The sequence below is a fragment of the Triticum dicoccoides genome, chromosome 7A (assembly GCF_002162155.2).
Source record: "Triticum dicoccoides isolate Atlit2015 ecotype Zavitan chromosome 7A, WEW_v2.0, whole genome shotgun sequence".
In the NCBI taxonomy this organism is placed as follows: domain Eukaryota; kingdom Viridiplantae; phylum Streptophyta; class Magnoliopsida; order Poales; family Poaceae; genus Triticum; species Triticum dicoccoides.
The window spans coordinates 601,642,643-601,660,600 of NC_041392.1; the positions used below are offsets into that span (position 1 = coordinate 601,642,643).

General features: G+C 50.0%; 1 protein-coding gene across 1 annotated transcript; it reads left to right on the forward strand.

The window, feature by feature from the left end:
- Positions 1–8,049: 8,049 nt before the first annotated feature.
- On the forward strand, positions 8,050–10,065 carry LOC119327499 (F-box/kelch-repeat protein SKIP25-like). Its single transcript, XM_037600599.1, has one exon. It carries the CDS (start codon positions 8,458–8,460, stop codon positions 9,709–9,711), a length of 1,254 nt encoding a protein of 417 aa, XP_037456496.1. The 5' UTR covers positions 8,050–8,457; the 3' UTR covers positions 9,712–10,065.
- Positions 10,066–17,958: the final 7,893 nt, after the last annotated feature.

Here is a 17,958-nt window from a genome sequence, read left to right on the forward strand (position 1 = left end):
AATACGCTGCGATCATTTTCTTAAAACATGACGAACAATTATCCAAAATCCGTGAACATTCTTGAAACATGAGGACCAAAATTTGACCTGACACTGCACCTCGGTTCCTACTCACTAGCTAGCATTTTGGCTGACTGCCAGGAGCTCTTTCGTGGTTTTGTTGAATAAAGCTCTCGAAGTTCAACAAAAAAAAATCACCACGAAAAGGGCATCCGTATGATGGGTTCCTTCAAGCCCATTTTTATTTCCAAAATTGTACTTTCACATATTTTTTTGGAGATTCACATCTCAAAAATCTGAAAAAGTACACGATACATATAGATGTATACCATCAAAATGAGATTTTTTTTACAGTTTTGTATGTGGCGTACACAAAAACACAAACACATCCATGACAATGAGTTTTTTATTTACTTTCCAGTCTAGAATTTTGCATCGCCGTGGTGTCGTCATTTCTTCAGACAGCGCCTGTCACACCCTAGCTAGTTCATGCATTAGAGTGTTGCATCATGTCTATTCTTTCATCAGAAACCTGAAATGGGGATGACAGAACCCCCAGCCCCCTCTGAAACCAACTAGGGTTTACTAAAAAACTTTTTCAATGAACCTGAAATGCCCTTCTAAAATGCCCATCATTTTTGTCTTGGTTCAGAACCTCTGCCAGAAGTGATGCACATTTTCCTAGGCCATCTTAGGGTCTTTGAATTAAATCATAGATATTTGAATTTGGGCATTTAAAATTATATAAAATATTTCAAATGCTCAAATATCTCCAAACTAAAATGTTTCATGTTGGAAATAATCCAACTATGGACCAGGAGTAGTTTGGTGATTTTAGGAATTGCCTAAGTATTTTTAATAATTCAACAAAGTTGCAGAAGTATTAAAAAAACAGAAAACAGGAGAAATAGCAAAAACTTACCTGGCGCCCAGCACCCGGCCCACCTGCCGGCCCAGCCCAGCGCCGCTCCAGCGAGCTGCTTGCCGGCCAGGCAGGCAGGCAGGTGCCCGACGGCGGCCGCAGCGTGCGCCACGCAGCTGGCCGTCGCCCTGCTTCACCTCCTCGCCTCGTGGCTGGATGGATGAACTCCACGCCGCGCCGTGAACCCCCAGGACACCTTCATTCTCCCCCAACTCCTCTCTCTCGCGCTCCCCCGCCATGGCCGACGCCATCGCCGCCACCCCCTCGCCGTAGCCACGCCCTCCGTCAACCCCACGCCGTGCCGCCGTGTCCAGGAGCTCCGCCACCCTCCTCTCCTTCGAGCAAGCCGAGCCCCGAGCGCTCGCAAGGCCCGAGCCCACCGCATCGACCTCGACCGAACCGCCGTCGCCGGAGATCCCCTTCAACGCCGTCGTCGCTCCGGCCCGTCCCCGGCCGCGCCAAGTGCTTCGTCGAACTCCCCGTGAGCTTAACCATCTTCCCCTCCCTTCTTTTCTTGCTCCTGAGCCGTGTAGCGACCTCCCGGAGCTCAACCGCACCCACCGCCGCGGAGCTCGTCGCCGACGTGCTCCCGGTCACCCTCCGGCCACAAACTAGTGTCCATCATGCTCACCACGTCACGTAGCACCTAACCAGCTACTCCCCGCACCTCACCGACCCCTCTAGCGTCAAGTTCGCCTTCGGCCGAACTCCGGTGGCCGCCAAAGTTGTCGCCGGCGCCAACTCCGGCCACCCCGACCCCAACGGACTCCACCAAGAGCTGCGGCTCCTCCTCAGCTCCACTCCGATGGCCTCCGCGACTCGTTTGGTTGCCGGAACGGCCAAAACCACTTCCGCCGCCGCGTCGGGCTCACCGGCGGTTAAACGCCGGTGCAGCCGACCCGGTTTTGACCACGGGTGGGCCCTGGTTGACTCCGATGAGTCAATGACAGGTGGGGCCCAGCCCTGTTAATTAAATAGGTTTAGTTTTAATTAAACTTTAACTAAACTAATTACCCTGACACCCTGGACCCACAGTCAGGTTTGACCTGGACGTCCCCGTTGACCCTGACGTCATCCTGACGCATGGCTGACGCAATAAATTAATTTCTGGATTTATTCTAATATAGGAAATTCCAGAATATAGTTTAAACTTCAAAAATTCATAACTTTTAATCTGTAACTCCAAATCAGACAAGTTATATATGAAAAATGATCAGAAAAATCCAATCTATCCATCTGTACTACTTTCATGCATGATTAAACAAGTTAACTTGATGTTTAATGCAGAACAAGATAAAACACTTTAAAGGGCCATGTATGAGTTTGAAATTTGAATCTTTGGTTCAAATTGGTTCAAACCCTTCTGGTTTTAGTTGCATTAGCCCAACACACTCATATTGCCATGTTTCATGCATGCATCATATTGTCGCACATTGTTTGGTGATGGTTGTGTATCGGTGTTCTTTGCGGCAGGTTCTGCCCCCGAGGAGTACCGTGATTACCCTAGCGAAGAACCATATCAGTGCATCGAACCATCAGGCAAGCAACCAACTATTTGATCATATCGATACAATCCCATGTTCTCGCTCCTGCTCTCTTTTACTGCATTAAGACAACGCGTTTCAAACTGCTGTGTGCTACGGTAGTTGAACCCACTTCCTCTGCATGACCTGTCATTGCCACAGTAACTAGATGAAACCCACTAGCATGTGTAGGAGTTGATTGAGCCATATGTATGTGTTGTTCCTACCTTGCTATGCCTGCTATGCTTAGAGTCGTGTCAGGTCTGGTTCGTCTGGGTGATGAGCTAGAGTGAAATGATTATGTCAGTAATGAGAGTGATGTGGTGAACACGATTTGGTAAAGGTATCGATGAGAGGCCATGTAGGAGTACATGGTGGGTTGTTTCATTGAAGCCGACCTTAAGCACTGAGATCTGTATGTGTGATTTAAGATACAGCTACTACCATGCATTGGGCCCTGAAATATGACCCCGCTCAACTTCTTATTCACCCTAGTTCTCTATCCAGGAGTTGCAAGTAGTTTCTGGTGTTTGTAGCCTACTGGAGGCCGTGGACAGTGCTGACCGTAGGGGTGGGCTGTGATGCGGTAGGTACGTGGCCGGGAATACCGGGCACCCGTTAGGTGTCACGGAACCCTGTACACATCGTTCGGGGCCGTATGGGAAACCTCGGTCGGACTCCCTGCGGATGGAACCTGGATAGGCGATAAACCTGGACTAGAGACTTAGGTGTTTAGGTAGGTCGTGGTCTACACCCACGTCGGCTTTCGCTTGAAGTCTGCCGAGCACATGCCGTGTGCAGACGCTAAGTGGTGGAAACATGTATGAAGAAGTACACCCCTGCAGGGTTAACATGATCTATTCGAATAGCCGCGTCCGCAGTAAAGGACTACTTGGTTGCCTACACAGTTCATAGACAAGTAAATGGAAACTATTAAAAGCCTCAAGATAAGTGTGAGTGTCGAGGATGACTCTTCCGTAGGAAGACGGAGGTGAATCCTCGGTGGTGTATTGAAGTGGTGAGTAGTGGACTCGTGTGCGCAAAACCATTTCAAGTTGGAGTCTCGTAGGATAGCCTAGCCAAGAGTCAAAGCTGGCTTGCTGCAACAACTCCACCAACCCTTCTTGATAATGTGCATGTATGTAGGATCTGATGTAAGTCTTGCTGAGTACCTTTGTACTCATGTTGCTATAATTTACATTTTTACAGAAGACGCTACAACCCCTTTTGATGGGTTCTTCGTAGACGTTGACATCAATGAGTAGGCTAAGGCCCAGGTGGTGATCCTGAGCTTGTGAAGGACCACGTAGTATAGCTAGGCTCTCCAAGCCTCTTTTATTTTACTAGTTGTCTGTACACAGACAAGTTACTTCCGCTGCTGGTTTGTATGACTGTATGACTTGAATGCTGGGTCGTGTGACCCGTACCTATGTGTATGTTATGTATGGCTCTCTGAGCCTTAAATAAAGTACTTGTGTCGTAGAGTCATGTTGTGATGCCTTGTTGTATTTGCACATATCGAGCATATTGTGTGTATGATTGAAATGCTTGGTATGTGTGGGATCTGACTATCTAGTTGTTTATCTTTAGTAGCCTCTCTTACCGGGAAATGTCTCCTAGTGTTTCCACCGAGCCATGGTAGCTTGCTACTGCTCCGGAACACTTAGGCTGGCCGGCATGTGTCCTTCGTTCCTGTGTCTGTCCCTTCGGGGAAATGTCACGCATTGAGTACCGGAGTCCTGTTAGCCCGCTACAGCCCGGTTTACCGGAGTCCTGCTGGCCAGTGCTACAGCCCGGACCCACTTGCTGATGACCGACACGTTCGTTGCTGGGTCATGGATGCCTGTCCCTGTAAGTCCGTGCCACTTTGGGTTTACGACTAGCCATGTCAGCCCGGGCTCCTTATCATATGGGTGCTAGCGACACTATCATATACGTGTGCCAAAAGGCGCAAACGGTCCCGGGCAAAGGTAAGACGACACCCGTGGGAATACCGTGCGTGAGGCCGCAAAGTGATATGAGGTGTTACATGCTAGACCTATGTGGCATCGAGTCGGGGTCCTGACAGCGCCGTCATCGTTTGATAGTGTTGGACGTTGCATATCTTTCTCTGCTCTCCATTGTTGCATTCAATGCACTTACCAACACGTCTTGGTCTCATGCGTACAAGTAGCGGGGGCAGGCGAGCTCGTGTGCTCTACCGCCGCTCTCAATGGTTCTCCTCCTTCTCTAATTTTCTACGCAGCAAGCGGTGAAACCGTGGAAGGGAGAAGGCAGGAGAGACGAGGGGTGGTAGAGGACGAGGATGGTGACGAAGGACGCCTTTTCGCAATGACGAGTCCTTATGTTTTGTCCATGCACCATGTGCACGGCTTTCAAGATCCATGATCCACGTCTATGGGCTAGTCTTTTTTTGGCAATTCTTCCAAAACTGACCTCCTCCTAGCTTCTTCCAGAATTGTCACTTCATATTTTTTTACAATTCCTAACTAATTAGACCTTAACTAGTTAGGAATTGTAAAGAAAAATGGAGTGGCAATTCTAAAAAAAGCTGGGGAGGGAGTCAATTCTGAAATAATTGCCCAAAAAAATTGGCCCTATATATCAGCCACACCAGCCGGCCAGCCAGCCAAGATCGACCGGTGTAGTTTGTTCCATGTTGTGCTCCCCCGTTGCTGGCTCCCTCGTGTGCTCTCATGGCTATAGGGGTGTGTGTGCGTGTTAGGCTAGGTATATGCACCGAGGTGCGTGGCCGTGCTGAGTACCGTCTTGCCCGCCTGCCAGACCATAAATATCACCACTGCCGACTGCAGATGCACAAACAGGCACTCAACCTTGAGCCGTCGCCCACAGATCGCATCTCGTCGACAAATGGTCCGAAGAAGACGTCTTGGCCTTCACCTTCTTCGACCAGTATCGGAAAGCATGATTACTATAGTTTCTAGAAGTGGCGAGGCAAGGAAGAACGAGGAGATAGAGGCGGCGGTTGTTGTCTTGTCCTGTTATCTACTCCCTTCGTTTTAAAATAGATGACTCAACTTTATACTAATTTAAGTTAGTACAAAGTTGAGTCATCTATTTCAAAACGGAAGGAGTATATGTTTTTTCATCTCTATAAAAGCTCCTTTTACTCAACTCAGGCCGCCCGCTAATTGAGCTAGTTGTACAACTTATTTTAAAGAAGCATAGCTAGTATTACTAGGTGTAGCATGTTTAAGTAGTGCCTCAACCATGATCGACAACCACCACCACATTGTGATGGTAAACTAGTGTAGTTCACAAAAGGGCACTAATAAACCAAACAGATCTGGTCTCACAGGACAATCACAAACAAACAAACAGAAAGTAGGAGTTGTTAGTGTTCGTACCATTCATCATAGTAAATAAACAGGTTCTCTCGCCGGCAAAGAATTGAAATAGGACATTGCACAAAATAGCTAGCCCTGAAAAGGGCTCTTTTCCATAAAAGGGGTTCTGGATTGACGCAGCTCACCAGCTAACCTGCGAAAATGCTGCTAGCAAACAGACAAGGCAACTATGCGAGTGGATGACGTCTTAGCTTTACACATTGAAGGTTCGTTGGTTAAGCAAACTTTTGCAAAATTCAGTGGCTTAGAGGCAACTACAACGCGGTTCACCAAAACGCCCCCAAATGTCTAGATCTTGACATTTTGACAAAAACACAACCACCACCGTGCATCAAATGTCCGCGGCATGGCTTGGACGTCCGAAATCCACATACCAATAGTAAAGTTGAGAGAGGTTCGTGGCGTCCAAACATCCGCCACATAGACCACTGCAACATGTTCATGTAATTATGAGATTCTCACATGCCAAAGAAAAAGTGTCAAATTCAAAGGTTTTCTGCTATAATTGCTTCAAGAATGATGGCGTGTGTTTTAAAATGGCCCTAGTATTGTCCTTGTTGATCATTGAATAGTTCTTCTATTTTCAGTACATGCAATCCAATGATCCAATCACACCTGAAAATCTTCTTGATTCTCCAAATTCCTTGAGCATTGTTGTGTCTGCGGCATCTGGTTCTCTCAAGTACTTCAGCCCAAACACCTTGGCCATTGTAGTTGCAAATCTGACCAGGGAATCGAGGCATGTGCTCCCAAACATCCCACGAATCTACGACTGTGCCATAGTCCAGCTTTTTCTTCTGAATTGTGTATACTTCAAAAATGAATCACTCTTTTCAGTATGAATGGCTCACTCTCCCATTCTTTTCAGCTAGGGCAGCAGCTAGGCCCGTATCTTTTCATGCCGAGCACCGATCGATATCCTTCGCAAGGGCAAGCATGCATCCTCATGCCAGCCGTGCAATTCTATTAACTAGAGAACCCAATGCGTCCAACGACATTGTTCTTCAACTTTAAGTAATCATCATAGGCCCTGACAACTTGGCAGGTGCGTCCGAACAAATGTTGCCACATCCGAAATTACGTCGAAAATATGGCTCGATAGCGCATCAAGGGTAAAGTAGTCGTCGCACAACATCATAGGTGCATGTGCTCTGTTTCGATTCGACACTCGATACCCCTTTATTGCATGTAGTTGAGAACATGCTCCGCTGCATTCTTCGTTTCTCAAAATCACCCTCATCCTCGTTGTTTCATCCTCATTTGACGAAGACGAAGACGAATCCATGAACTCGGCATAGAAGCGCTCCTCGTATGAATCCACTGTGTTTTCTTCAAAGTAAACAACATGAACGTATTTTTTTCTCCTATGGCATTTGTCGAACAATTGTTCAGCGTAGTGTCGCCCGTTGATGGCGTCGGCAGTGGCAGAGGGTACTCGGCCGGTGGCTGGATCTGGATACATAGGTAGGCCAAGGCGGGCAGGCGCCTGGGTCGAGCGGCGAAGGGTCAACAAAGCATGGGCGGCGTCTGGGGTAGTACGACAATGACGTCGGTCTTTGGGAGCGTGGATACAAGCACATGGAGGGATGTACCCAAAAAAACGAGGGCTTCAGGTGAGCCGGGGGTGTCGAAGTCCGACGTGGCGGAATCCCCCAGATGGATTTGATGAGCCACGTTGGATGGTTAAATGTGTCTGAACCGTCCGATCCAAACATTTACCGGAGGTATGATGATCCACGTTGGAAATGCCATTAACCAACAACAGTAGCACATGTATCTAGGATTTTTTTTTTAATAATTTGGATTGCTTATCAAGCATACACGGTTCCGTCCTCCAAAAATGATACTTCCTCTGGTCTTTTTTACTCAGCATATAAGAATTGTCTGAAGTCGAACTCTACAAAGTTTGACCATATTTATATGAAAAGATATCAACATCTACCATGATAAAGTTATACAACATAAAACTTTAAGTCATGACGTATCTACTAGCATTAATTTCACATTATGAATGTTAGTATTTTTTTTCTGTAAAATTGGTCAAACTTTACTATGCTTGACTTAGACAAATCTAATTTGCGAAATAAAAAGGAGCGGAGGAAGTATAAACTTCGTTTACCGTTTCAAAGAGATCTCTCTTTACATGATCCCGACGCAGCACGACTACTCCTGCATAAAAAAACTGATACTACATGGAGCACGGGCCGTGTACGTACGTCAGCCAGCCAGCCACCGCGTGGACCGTAGGGACGCAGGCGCGAAAAGGCCGGCCTTGTCCTGCAGCCACAGGAACTCGCGGTCGGCGAGCCAGACAACGCACCGCCGATCCGACACCCGGCCGCGCCGGCGCCCGCCTGCTGTTTGCTGGCCGCCAGTCTCCCACGCCACGGAGCCACGCAACCGCACTGCTGCATATACCACCGCACAGCAGCAGCAGCAGCATCGTCCTCCACCCCCATTTGGGATAGCCGGACGTGTCCCTCGTCCTCCTCCTCTGCCGCTGCCCCGCGCCTTTCCGGATTAATTGCCGCCCGCAACGCCCAGCGCATGCACACGCACGCACTCGGCATAGTTTAGTGTAGGGTCGCCGTGCTCGCCCAAGCAAGCAAGGCCGCTACTAGTAGCGCCTCCCGCCTCCGCGGCCATGGCTGCACCCGCGCTGGCCAAGCGCCCCTGCAGCAGCCCCTCCGCCTCCGCTTCTTGTCGCGAGGCCAAGCGGCTCCGCCCGGCGCCGGCGCCGGCGCCCATGGAGAGGCACGACGCCGCTGCTGCCGCTGCTGAGGTGTCGACGACGACGTCGCAGCAGCAGTCGCAGCCGCTGCTCCCGGGCCTGCCGGACCACCTCGCGCAGCTCTGCCTCTCGACGCTGCCGCCGCGCCTCATGCACGCCGTCTGCCGCCCGTGGCGCCGGCTGCTGTACGCGCCGTCGTTCCCGCCGTTCTTGTCCCTCTACGCGCTTCTTGAGGACGCCGGCGACGGCGGGGCCTCCTTCGCGGCCTACGACCCGATCGCCGCGCGCTGGGACGGGCTGCCGGCGCCGCCGATGCCATCGCCGCCCCCGACGCTCTGCCACCCGTCGTTCCTCTCCCGCCGGCTGCCGCTCCAGTCGGTGGCCGCCGCGGGGAAGCTCGTCCTCGTCGCGGGGTCCACGCAGTCGCTCCACCCGGCGCTGTGCCGGCCGCTGGTGTTCGACCCGGCCGCCGCGCTGGCCCCGCGGTGGCAGGTCGGCCCGAAAGTCCCGCTCGCCCCGCGCAGGTGGTGCGCGGCGGGCGCGGCGCGGGGGCGCGTGTTCGTCGCGGGCGGCGTGGGCGCCGGCTACGACCTCGCCGTCGCGCGCTCCGGGGCGACGTGGGACCCCGCCACGCCGTCCGCGCCGTGGGAGCCGCTGCCGCCGCTGCGGGACGGGCGGTTCAGCCGTGACGCGGCGGAGGCCGTGTGCTCGGGCGGGAAGGTCTGCATGGTCAATCTCCGCGGCAGCGGCGCCAAGGAGGGGGCCGTGTTCGACCTGGTGGCCGGGCGGTGGGAGGACATGCCGCCCGGCATGCTGGCCGGGTGGAAGGGCCCCGCCGCGGCGTCCCCGGACAGCGGCGACATGATCTTCGTCGTGGACGAGGAGCGCGGCGCGCTCAACGCCTACGACTGGGGGTCCGACCGGTGGACGACGGTCGCGGAGGCGGGGCGGCTCAAGGGCGCGGCCGAGATGGCCGCGGGCGGCGGCAGGGTGTGCGTCGTGTCCCACGGCGGCGCGAAGGTGGTGGTCGTGGACGTGACGCCCAAGGCGGGGAGGAGCAGGGGCTCCACGACGCCGGCGCCGCCGCGCATGTGGGAGGTGGAGGCGCCGGCCGGGCGGCGGGTGGTGTCGCTGCACGTGCTGCCCAGGATGACGCGCCCCGAGTAGGCCTCCTCCCACCCTCCCTTCCCGCCACTGTACAAAGTACAAACAAACTACAAAAACAAAAGGCTCTCCCTTTGGCTCGCCTTCTCTTCTTCCTGCGGCGACTCCGCATCGGCACGGTACTCCTATGTCGTAGTAGTAGTACATGTTCATTTTAGGAGCGCCTGCGAGAATCGATTTTGGTTCATGTGTTCTTCTGCCCAACGGCTACCAGCTGGATTTCGAGATTTTGATTTTCGAGGGGTAGACGCTAGATTTCCAGTTTTTGATTCCTGATTTCTTCTGTGCTGCTCCTCTGATCCTCTCTGTCCAGATTGCAAGGGAAAGCAGGATTCGAGATATTTTTTGGTTCCTTTTCTTTCAGAGATACTACTACTCCAGCACACACGCTTGGGAAGGGAACTGAATGAGATAGGCTGCTAATTTTCCCTTAAGCCCAATCCCTTTTTGTTCTCGACGAGCAGGATAGATCCGTTAAACCCAATGCCGGCACCCTGCGTCGCTTTGAGCCGGCGCTTTCTGGACGCCGGTGGCGCGCGGTCGCCGGAGAAGTCCCGCCACGCAAACCTGGTACTACTAGATATTTTCTCCGCCCGGCCATGGCCGCACAGCGGGATCGCCGCCGCTCCACGGCTTTCCGCCTTGATTCCCCGGCCACACCCGCCGCCATCGCCACGTCCCATCGAGCCCATTAACACGGCCCATGCACGCCGTTACCTCCTCAATTAACGCACGTGCCCTCTCCGGATCACGCACCGGCTTTGCATATTCCCGTTCCTTTCACGTCCGCCGCGGACGATTCTCCTGTCCACGGGCCCGGCCGGCCGGCCGCTAGTCTCCAAACGGCGAGGGCCTCGGAAGGTGGCGTATGCCGGCGGCAGGATCTCGCGGGTCCAATCAATGCGGGCATTTTCCGGCGCTGCTGGCGCCTTTTCCCTCGGGGCCAAGTAATGGCGGGGCGAAAAGGGTTCGGGGAAAAGGCCGGCGAGAGGGACGGGGCGGGCCGGCCGGAGACGGAGACGCGCACATGTGGGTCGGGGCGGGAGGGAGGCCATCATGTCGTCCGGTCATCGGCGACGGGACGGTTTGGGCCGGGCGAATTCCCAAAAGGTTTGGCTGCTGGCCGAAAAGGGTCCGCGTTAATTGGGACGGCCGCCGCGACCGCGACGCGGTGTCTTGCGCCGGTTCGGTCATGCCTTAGCTCACCCTGAGAGCTCTCCGTCGGTTTATCACCGCCCGTTTCCCAAACCGTGTGCCGGGGATGTAGAACAATTTTTTATAAAGGGTGTCTTATCAAGGAGGTCGGTAACTGTCACACGTATGACACAATCGACACCCGACCACACGAGTCGTATGCTTGTACTCAGGAAACAATCGACATGATCTTGTGTGGAGGAACATTATAACTGCCCATACGTACGGGTGAATCTACTTCGTGCCACACGCCGAATCAACAACAACTACTCACCCGCACCCCGCAAGTGTGGCAAGAAGCAATTCCGCCCTGACATTTTTTGATGGCAATTTTAGTTACCGCTGAATGACAACTTTAGTGTAAAGCATGGCAACTTCTCTGTTTCTTTTTTTGGGTTTCGTTCGGGTTAACTATAGTTGCCATGTGTAAATGACGGTAGCTGCTATGTGTGATCAAACCATAGTTGCCGTGTGTGATTAACTAGTTGCCACGTGTGGTCAAACCATTGTAGCCATGTGTGATTAACTAGTTGCCACATATGCACACCAGTAGTTGCCGTCTATTATCGTGTGAGCGTCGTGTGGGCAAAGAGCAGTTTCGGTCACACGTTCCGGCGAGCGTCCTGTGTCTCGTTCGGACGAGGAGCGCCCACACATGTGGCACTAAGTGATAACGCCCACACGACGCTGAGTGCTTACGTGGCTCTCCACCCAGATGGCATATGCTTTGAAATTCGTGCAAATGGATCGAACGACATCGAGTGCGTGTGAGTGTGTTGATAAGTACCACACGTGTGGGTGTTATCATTTGGGTTTTTTAATTCAGTTTGAAAATACAGTGCATCATAAGCGACATCCCGCCTCTTCGTATCTAGAATGCACATAACCAAAGGTAACAAGTACGACTATAATATAAAAGAAAATAATACCACACATAGGCATTAGTGAAGATCTATAAGAGCGACGCTATGACTATGTCGAAGGAGGAGGAGGTCCGATCAAAAGATTATGTTTTCACCCATATTAGGTTAAAAAAATCTTGGCTACCTACTCAAATCACGTACACACCGTTTTGAACATTGATGAATACTCCATAAGGTGTAACATATACCACATATGAGGTTAGTGCGTACAACGAGCAATAACATGCAAGGAAGAACAGTGTTTGTCATTAAAAACAAAATCATTTCAACTTAGCAAAAGAAATCATAATAAGACATACGCTCCCATGCTTATTAGTGTCTTAAATCTATTTTCTATTTCATTCAGTCAGTGACCATATATATTGGCAAAACTTATGGGTGAGTACAAATTTAACACTATTTGGATGACTGGCAAAGTAAAACGTGCAAACTTGATTTGTAAGAAGGGGTGTTTGATCATCTCGTCATGAGCACTTCTTACTTCCTTGACAGTTGCGCCGAGCGAGGTTATCTTTTGTCAGCATGACACCTCTCCAATGTTACCACATGAATATCTTTATTTTTAGCAGTATCTTCGATTTCCATATTTTTAGCCATCGTTTATCACAAAAGACCCAAAACGGAAAAGTGCTACTTTACCGACATCAGGCCAACCCAAAAATGCAAGCCCCCGGCTTCCAAAAAGCCCGAGGCACTGCTTTTTGACCTAGATACTTGTTGTGTAGCAAAGCTTGCGAGGCATCCTCCTCAGTAAGAAGCTTGAAGACCATTACTGAGTAAGGCATCATTCTTGACCTTGAGGTCATGAATGCTTAGACCTACCTGGTCCTTCGGTGGACAACCATGCTCCATTTGGTGAGGCGGTATTTTTTTACTTTTTACTTTCTCCTTGCCAGGAGAATCTCGATCTGAAACAATCCATTCTTTACAAGACCCCTTCAGGCAGTGGAAAAAATGAAAGCATATAGAGAACCATGTTCGTGAGAACTGAGTTGGCCAGAACTAGTCGTCCACCAATAGAGAGCACTAAAGAACAAAATGGCATACTCATGGCACCTTTCTCCAAAGAGGAGGTGAGAGCTGCGTGTTGGGGAACGTAGCAATAATTTAAAATTTTCCTACGTGTCACCAAGATCAATCTAGGAGATACTAGCAACGAGAGAGAGGGAGTGCATCTTCATACCCTTGAAGATCGCTAAGCGGAAGTGTTACAAGAACGTGGTTGGTGGAGTCGTACACGCAGCGATTCAGATTGCGGTCGATTCCGATCTAAGCGCCGAACAACGGCGCCTCCGCGTTCAACAAACGTACAGCCCGGGGACGTCTCCTCCTTCTTGATCCAGCAAGGAAAGAGGAGAAGTTGAGGGAGAACTCCGACAGCACGACGGCGTGGTGGTGATGGAGCTGGTGGTTCTCCGGCAGGGCTTCACCAAGCGCTACGGAGGAGGATGAGGTGTAGGAGAGGGGAAGGGGCTGCGCCAGGGAAAGGGTGTGTGGCTGCCCTCTCTCTCCCTCGCTATATATAGGGGGAAGGGGGTGGAGGAGGCGCCCTAGGGTTCTCTAGGGGAGGGCGGCGGCCACAGGGGAAACCCTAGATGGGTTTGGGCGCCCCCACCCCAAGGAAACTTGCCCCCCCAAGCCGGGAGGAGTGGCTGCCCTAGGGAAGGCGCCCCCACCTCTCCAGGTTACGTGAGATGGGGTGGGAGGGGCGCTCAGCCCCTTAGTGGGCTGATGTACCCCCTCTCCTTGGCCCATAAGGCCTCCCAACGCTTGTCGGGGCCTCCGAAACCCCTTTCGGACACACTCGTCGTCACCCGATACCCCCGGAACAATTCCGGACTCCATTACCCTTCGTCCCATATATCGATCTTCACCTCCGGACCATTCACCGGGACTCCGAACAACCTTCGGTAACCACATACTATTTCCCATAACAACTCTAGCGTCACCGAACCTTAAGTGTGTAGACCCTACGGGTTCGGGAACCATGCAGACATGACCGAGACATCTCTCCAGCCAATAACCAATAGCGGGATCTGGATACCCATATTGGCTCCCACATGTTCCACGATGATCTCATTGGATGAACAACGATGTCAGGGATTCAATCAATCCCGTATACAATTCCCTTTGTCTATCGGTGTCTTACTTACCCGAGATTCGATCGTCGGTATCCTCATACCTCGTTCAATCTTGTTACTGGCAAGTCACTTTACTCGTTTCGTAACGCATGATCCCGTGGCTAACTCCTTAGTCACATTGAGCTCATTATGATGATGCATTACCGAGTGGGCCCAGAGATACCTCTCCGTCATACGGAGTGACAAATCCCAGTCTCGATTCATGCCAACCCAACATACACTTTCGGAGATACCTATAGTGCACCTTTATAGCCACCCAGTTACGTTGTGACGTTTGGTACACCCAAAGCATTCCTAAGGTATCCGGGAGTTGCACAATCTCATGGTCTAAGGAAATGATACTTGACATTAGAAAAGCTTTAGCAAACGAACTACACGATCTTGTGCTACGCTTAAGATTGGGTCTTGTCCATCACATCATTATCCTAATGATGTGATCCCGTTATCAATGACATCCAATGTCCATGGTCAGGAAATCATGACCATCTATTGATCAACAAGCTAGTCAACTAGAGGCTTACTAGGGACATATTACGATCTATGTATTTACACATGTATTACGGTTTCCGGTTAATATAATTATAGCATGAACAATAGACAATTATCATGAACAAGGAAATATAATAATAACCATTTTATTATTGCCTCTAGGGCATATTTCCAACAGTCTCCCACTTGCACTAGAGTCAATAATCTAGTTCACATCGTTATGTGATTAACACTCATAGTTCACATCGCCATGTGACTAACACCTGAAGAGTTTACTAGAGTCAATAATCTAGTTCACATCGACATGTGATTAACACCCAAGAGTTTACTAGAGTCAATAATCTAGTGCACATCACCATGTGATTAACACTCAATGAGTTCTAGGGTTTGATCATGTTATGCTTACGGGACAAGTGTTAGTCAACGGGTCTGCAACATTCAGATCCGTGTGTTCGTCGCAAATCTCGATTTCATATTGTAGATGTTGCTACTATGCTCCACTTGGAGCTATTCCAAATGATTGCTCCACTATACGTATCCGGTTTGCTACTTAGAGTCATCCAGATAGGTGTTAAAGCTTGCATCGACGTAACCCTTTACGCCGAACTCTTCATCATCTCCATAACCGAGAAACATTTCCTTATTCCTAAGGACAATTTTGACCATTGTCCAATGATCCACTCCTGGATCACTCTTGTACGCCCTTGCCAGACAAGTGGCAAGGCACATCGCGGTACACAACATGGCATATCGTATAGAGCCTATGGCTAAGGCATAGGGGACGACTTTTGTCCTTTCTCTTTTCTTCTGCCGTGGTCGAGCTTCAACTCTTAACTTCACACCTCACAACTCAGGCAAGAACTCCTTCTTTGACTGATCCATCTTGAACTCCTTCAAGATCATGTCAAGGTATGTGCTCTGTGAAAGTCTTATCAGGCGTCTTGATCTATCTCTATAGATCTTGACACCCAACATGTAAGCAGTTTTACACAGGTCATCCTTTGAAAAACTCCATTCAAACAACCCTTTATGCTTTCTAGAAATTCTACATCATTTCCGATCAACAATACGTCATCCATATATACCTATCAGAAATGTTGTAGTGCTCCGACTCACTTTCTTGCAAATACAAGTTTCTTGCAAATTTTGTATAAACCCAAATGCTTTGATCGCCTCATCAAAGCATATGTTCCAACTACGAGATGCTTACTCCAGTCCATAGAAGGATCGCTGGAGTTTGCATACCTTTTAGCATCCTTAGGATCGACAAAAACTTCTGGTTGTATCACATACATCCTTTCCTTACAGAGACCATCAAGAAAACTTTGTTTTGACATCCATCTGCCTGATTTCATAAATGAAAATGCAGCAACTGCTAACATAGTTCTAACATACTTTAGCATCGCTATGATTGAGAGATTCTCATCATAGTCAACTCCTTGAACTTGTCGGAAACTTCTTTGAGACAAGTCGAGCTTCACAAATGGTGACATTACCATCAGCGTCTGTCTTCTTCTTAAAGATCCATTTATTCTCAATGGCTTGCCGTTCATCGAGCAAGTCCACCAAAGGCCATACTTTGTTTTCATACATGGATCCTATCTCGGATTTCATGGCTTACAGCCATTTGTTGGAATCCGGGCCCACCATCGCTTCTTCATAGCTCATAGGTTCATCGTTGTCCAACAACATGACCTTTAAGACAGGGTTACCACTGAGAAGTTGTACACACCCTTGTCGACCTACGAGGTTCGATAGCAATTTGATCTGAAGCTTCATGATCATCATCATTAGCTTTCTCTTCAACTGACGTAGTTGCCATAGAAATATCTTTCTGTGTTGCGCTACTCTTTGTTTCAAGTGAAGGTTCAACAACCTCATCAAGTTCTATCTCCCTCCCACTCAATTCTTCCGAGAGAAACTCTTTCTCGAGAAAGGACCTGTTCTTAGCGACAAACACTTTGCCCTCAGATCTGAGATAAAAGGTATACCCAATCGTCGTGTTCGGGTATTCTATGAAGATACAATTTTCCGCTTTGGGTTCTGTTGGGTTTCGTAGTAATTTCAAAAAAATTCCTACGCACACGCAAGATCATGTGATGTATAGCAACGAGAGGGGAGAGTGTTGTCTACGTACCCACGCAGACCGACTGCGGAAGCGTTGACGCAACATAGAGGAAGTAGTCGTACGTCTTCACGATCCAACCGATCAAGTACCGAAACTATGGCACCTCCGAGTTCAAGCACACGTTCAGCTCGATGACGATCCCCGGACTCCGATCCAGCAAAGTGTCTGGGAAGAGTTCCGTCAGCACGACGGCGTGGTGACGATCTTGATGCACTACAGCAGCAGGGCTTCGCCTAAACTCCGCTACAGTATTATCGAGGAATATGGTGGCTGGGGGCACCGCACACGGCTAAGGAATAGATCACGTGGATCAACTTGTGTTGTTTCTGGGGTGCCTCTGCCTCAGTATATAAAGGAGCCAAGGGGGAGGGGGGTGCCGGCCAGGAGGAGGGCGCAGGAGGAGTCCTACTCCTTCCGGGAGTAGGACTCCCCCCCAATCCTAGTTGGACTAGGATTCCCTGAGGGGGAAAGAGAGAGAAGGGGGGCCGGCCACCTCTCCTAGTCCTAATAGGACTAGGAGAAGGGGGGAGGCGCGCGGCCACCATGGGCTGCCCCTTTCTCCTTTCCACTAAAGCCCATCTAGGCCCATATGGTTCCCGGGGGGTTCCGGTAACCTCCCGGTACTCCGGTAAAATCCCGATTTCACCCGGAACACTTCCGATATCCAAACATAGGCTTCCAATATATCAATCTTTACGTCTCGACCATTTAGAGACTCCTCATCATGTCCGTGATCACATCCGGGACTCCGAACAACCTTCGGTACATCAAAATGCATAAACTCATAATATAACTGTCATCGTAACCTTAAGCGTGCGGACCCTACGGGTTCGAGAACAATGTAGACATGACCGAGACATGTCTCCGGTCAATAACCAATAGCGGGACCTGGATGCCCATATTGGCTCCTACATATTCTACGAAGATCTTTATCGGTCAGACCGCATAACAACATACGTTGTTCCATTTGTCATCGGTATGTTACTTGCCCGAGATTCGATCGTCGGTATCCCATACGTAGTTCAATCTCGTTACCGGCAAGTCTCTTTACTCGTTCCGTAATACATCATCTCACAACTAACATATTAGTTGTAATGCTTGCAAGGCTTATGTGATGTGCATTACCGAGAGGGCCCAGAGATACCTCTCCGACAATCGGAGTGACAAATGCTAATCTCAAAATACGCCAACCCAACATCTACCTTTGGATACACCTGTAATGCTCCTTTATAATCACCCAGTTACGTTGTGACGTTTGGTAGCACCCAAAGTGTTCCTCCGGCAAACGGGAGTTGCATAATCTCATAGTCATAGGAACATGTATATGTCATGAAGAAAGCAATAGCAACATACTAAACGATCGGGTGCTAAGCTA